The following is a 4,588-nucleotide window of genomic DNA, read 5'->3' as shown; positions in this document are numbered from 1 at the left end:
GGTTCTCCATCTTGATCTTCCTTAGCGTTCTTCTTAAGATGGGTGAGATTCATCAAAGATAACATGGACGCTTTCTTCAACACATTGAGTTCACTTGTTATATATCTTGTAAACTTTGCTTTGAGAAGTGTAGCCAAGAAATATTCCTTCGTCACTTTTGGCATCAAACTTACCAAACTGATCTTTTCCATTGTTGAGAACATAGCATTTGCATCCAAATGTTCTTAGGTAGGTCAGCTTGGGTTTTCTTCCATTCAGCAGTTCATATGATGTCTTGTTCAGAATTGATCTGATCATGCACCTGTTCACTAAGTAGCAGGCAGTGTTGACAACTTCAGCCCATAAGTTCTTTGCAAGTCCACTGTCAATCAGCATTGTTCTTGCCATTTCTTCCAGAGTTCTATTCTTTCTTTCTACTACACCATTTTTCTGAGGAGTTCTGGGAGCTGAGAAGTTGTGAGAGATACCATTTTCATTGCAGAAATTATCAAATTTGACATTGTCAAATTTTGTCCTATGATCTGATCTAATACATACAACTCTAGACTCCATCTTCACCTGAATTTTCTTCACAAAGGCCACAAATACTTCAGCCGTTTCATCTTTTATTCTGAGAAATAGAGTCCATGTGAATCTGGAATAGTCATCCACGATCACGAAAATGTATCTCTTTCCTCCTCTACTTTGCACCCTCATAGGTCTACACAGATCCATATGCAAGAGCTCAAGTGGTTTTGAGGTGCTCACATCTCTTTTTGATTTAAATGAGGACTTGACATGTTTTTCTCTAGCACATGCATCACATACCTTTTGAATTTTGAATTGTGACATAGGCAAACCATGGACCAGGTCCTTCTGAATTAGTTTGTTCAGAAGGGAGAAGCTTGCGTGGCCCAGTCATCTGTGCCATAGTTCAGCATCATCGTCAACCACCTTCAGACAACTCAGATCACCATTCTATAAAGATTCGAAATCAGCAACATAGATGTTCTTGTATCTTTTGGCCACCAGGACTATTTCACCAGTCACAAGGTTAGTGACTGTACATATTTTAGACAAGAACTCCACCTTGTTTCCCTTATCGCAAATTTGTGAGACACTCAGGAGACTATACTTAAGTCCATTGACATAGTACACATTTTCAAAAGAGTGAGTGAGTGACTTCCCAATTTTTCCATCTCCAAGAATGTACCCCTTTTTGCCATTGCCAAAGGATACACTCCCTCCCTGTAGGGCTTTTAGTGAAAGAAAGTTTGTGGTGCTCCCAGTCATGTATTTCAAACATCCACTATCCATGAACCATTGTTGACCACTTCCCTTCACTGTCCCCTGCACAAGAATTTTAGGAGTTATTTTTAGGAACCCAAACAAGTTTGGGTCCCTTGTAGTAACCAAGAGGATGAATAAGAGCTCTTTTAGTCCATGTAGGTAATGTGCATTTTCTATGAGTGGAACCTGGTCCCTTTTTTGTGATCACAGTTTCAGCAACTACTTTATCTTTTGGTACTAATTGATTTTTGGCCTGGACACCTTCCTTGGAGTGTCCAGTGTTCCCACATTGGGTCCGAGGCCAGTTATCGGATGTAGTGACGCTCTTACTGTGAAGGTTGTAAGGATCCTTTTTCCTTGAAATCCCTGCTCCCCGCCCTTTTTCACTATCATAGTGAACAAGGCAATGGTAGTCTCTACGGACCAGGTCCACTTTAGAGTCTTTTCAAGGTCATTCATTACTTTTTCTAGATTGGCTTGGAGGAGCTCATTTTTCTCAATTTCAGCGCTCATCCTACATTTCAAGGCCTTCACCTCATCTTCAAGCCTAATATATTCCTCACTAATTATCTCCTTTCCTCTTTCAGGGTTTTCAAGTTTTGACTTAGTCAAGGGCTCTACTATTTGTTCCCTTTGGTCAACAGCTTGTGCCAAGAGATCACTCTTTTCTTTTCTAAGAGTTTCAATGGCATTCTTTTGATCAGTAATTACAGCCACTAAGTCTTTCCTAGTATGTTCAGATTCTTCTAGTTCTAAGAACAAGGAATCCATATCCCCCGCAAGACTACAAAATGCAGTAATTAAAACATCCGCTAAACACATGAATTTTTTTGGAGAGTAGGATTTCAGATTTTTCTGAACATCCCTGAAGTTTACCTCTTCATTGCCATTGTCTTCATCATTGTATGATTGCGCCATCAAAGCAAGCGTTGAGTCATATCCAGTCGCCTCGCCTTCAACTACCATCGTAGAACTGTCGTTAGTATTAGATTTATCTTGTTTTACTTGTGTAGTTCCATCATAAGCTATTTGCAAAGCCTCCCATATTTCCTTGGCAGTGTCGCATGTAGAGATTCTGTCGTACTCGTTAGGTTCCAAACCATATACCAGAATTTTCTCGGCACGAGCATTCTTCTTCAATGCTTTCTTATCTGCTTTAGTGTATTTTCCGCTGGTCTTGATTGGAACAAATGGACCATCATAGATAATATCCCAAAGCTCGCAATCCTCAGCCATGATGAAATCATGCATTCTAGCTTTCAACCACCAATAGCATTTTCCATAAAACTTGGGTGGGTGGTATATGGATTAACCTTCTTAAAGATTTAGTGGAGCCGTCATGACGATCCTTCCTAGGTGTTAACCTTATAGGAGGAACTTGCTCTGATACTAATTGATAGTTTGTATAGGTTCACCAAGTCTTAGAGTGCCTGGTCCTCTACAAGTTTTTGCTGAGAGCACTTAGTAAATCAGTAAGTAAATGAGGCAGAAGATTTTTACGTGGAAAAATTCCGCACAAGGGGATAAAAAACCACGACCTATACCTGTAGGCTTTTAACTTTACTAACTTGTAATCTTACCTATTACAAACCACTTTACAATACTTCTGATTGCAAATGATACTCAACTAACTTGTGGTACCTTTACCACAAGCCACGTTGTGACTATCCTAGTTACAAAGGCTTTTTCTAACTTATGGTGCTATCACCCCAAGCCACTTTGCAATTCTACAATTACAAAGACTTTTCTTTATGAATAAATCTAGTCACAACCTGAACTTAGCGAGTTTGAGGATTTACAAGAGGACTCCTAATCATTATGCTTCTAAGTAAGTGATTTAAGAGATATAGTAAGTACAATAACAAGGTTACAACTCAACTAGGACAACAACAATCAATCTTTTAGGAACTGCTCCGTAGTGGCGTTCAACCTTATTCTTCAAGATTGAGAGGATGATGAGTTTTCTGTTTTTGCAAAGGCTTGAATCAGAAATAGAAGCCTTCCAGTGATATCTTTTTATGAAGCTTCATCGGGTACATCTTGATCATATCACTTGAGGTGATGTGAGTGCTTTGTTTTGTTAGAGAGTGAGTGGGCTGACATTGTATTGCAATGCGGCAGAAATAGTGCCGTCAATCACTTCAGTTCTAGCTTTGTCCACATGACTGCTACTCACATCACCATAGGAGCACTAGGTCCTTGATTGGTTCCTAGCTCCTGAATCTGTAGCAGTTCATCCTTAGCTAGAATCCATTTAACTTTGCAGCAATCCAAGTAGGTCAGATTCTCTATCTGGTTCTTATTAGTAAGTTTGTTAGATCATCAACACACAAGGCAAGAGTATTTAAGATCTATCAGTTAGAGGATGAGAGAAGATGAGTATGTGTGTGTTTAGAAGATGAGAGAAGATAGAGAATTGTTTGGCGGCTGGAAATTTTGAAGTGAAGAAAAAGCTAAGGCCAAATCAATATAAAGTGGGTGAATTTAATTGGGCAACGACAACTTTTTCAGATAACAGATAAGCTCAATGAGGTTAGGATTGAATGTGACTCTCCTTTTGATCATAATCAAAATATAATTATTTCAAAATATGTAGAGTGGAGAATACGTATTGTGTAATCTTGATGAACCAGGTTTTTACTGAGAAATCTCTTGTGTAAGTCTGAATTTTTTCAAGAAAATAAATATAATATCATTAGAGATTAATAAGACATTTAAACACATGGAACAAGATTATACTGGTGAAAGTATGAGTCTGAGGAAAATCTAATCAAATTATGTATAAAATTCACAGATTTTCTAACCAATTTTTGAGTTACAACTGGTTCCTTTTAGGTGATCTTAATCATCCATAATTCTAATCTGTTCCTTTCAAAGTTATCTCTACTTAGAGCTTTTATGAAGATGTCAGCTATTTGCTTGTTAGTAGCACAAAATTCCACAGTGATCAAACCCTTTTCATAGTTGTCCCTCAAAAAGTGATGCCTAACATCTATGTGCTTAGTTCTTTTATGATGAACCGGGTTCTTGGTCATACTAATTGCACTAGTATTATCATAAAAGATGGGGATACAACCTACATCAATTCCAAAGTTCATTAATTGCTGTTTGATCTATAACAATTGAGCACAACATGAGGCAGCGACAACATACTCAGCTTCAGCAGTAGACAAGGCCACAAAATTTTACTTTTTGGTGGCCCAAGACACAAGACATGAGCTGAGAAAGTGTGCCATACCTGATGTGCTCTTTTTATCCACAAGGAAACCTGCATAATCAACATCAGCATATCCCACCAAGTTGAAATTACTAACTTTTG

The 4,588-nt window shown here is 38.3% G+C and overlaps 1 protein-coding gene across 1 annotated transcript; it reads right to left on the bottom strand.

Annotated features, from left to right (window-relative positions):
- Positions 1-957: 957 nt before the first annotated feature.
- LOC138873384 (uncharacterized) lies at positions 958-2,520 on the bottom strand. Its single transcript, XM_070151851.1, has 2 exons — positions 1,531-2,520; positions 958-1,329 (listed from the first exon to the last, which is right to left on the bottom strand). Exons 1-2 carry the CDS (start codon positions 2,518-2,520, stop codon positions 958-960), a joined length of 1,362 nt encoding a protein of 453 aa, XP_070007952.1.
- Positions 2,521-4,588: the final 2,068 nt, after the last annotated feature.

The sequence above is a fragment of the Nicotiana sylvestris genome, chromosome 7, assembly GCF_000393655.2.
Source record: "Nicotiana sylvestris chromosome 7, ASM39365v2, whole genome shotgun sequence".
Classification (NCBI taxonomy): domain Eukaryota; kingdom Viridiplantae; phylum Streptophyta; class Magnoliopsida; order Solanales; family Solanaceae; genus Nicotiana; species Nicotiana sylvestris.
Note: the sequence above shows the minus strand (reverse complement) of the source record. Positions and strands in the feature narration are given on the sequence as shown.

Excerpts from the sequence above, each read along its gene's own strand:
- LOC138873384 (XM_070151851.1), bottom strand. The coding sequence starts at position 2,520 with ATGCATGATTTCATCATGGCTGAGGATTGCGAGCTTTGGGATATTATC. Across the intron at positions 1,330-1,530 it reads CACTGGACACTCCAAGGAAG|GGGACAGTGAAGGGAAGTGG; the intron begins GTGTCCAGGCCA and ends ATTCTTGTGCAG.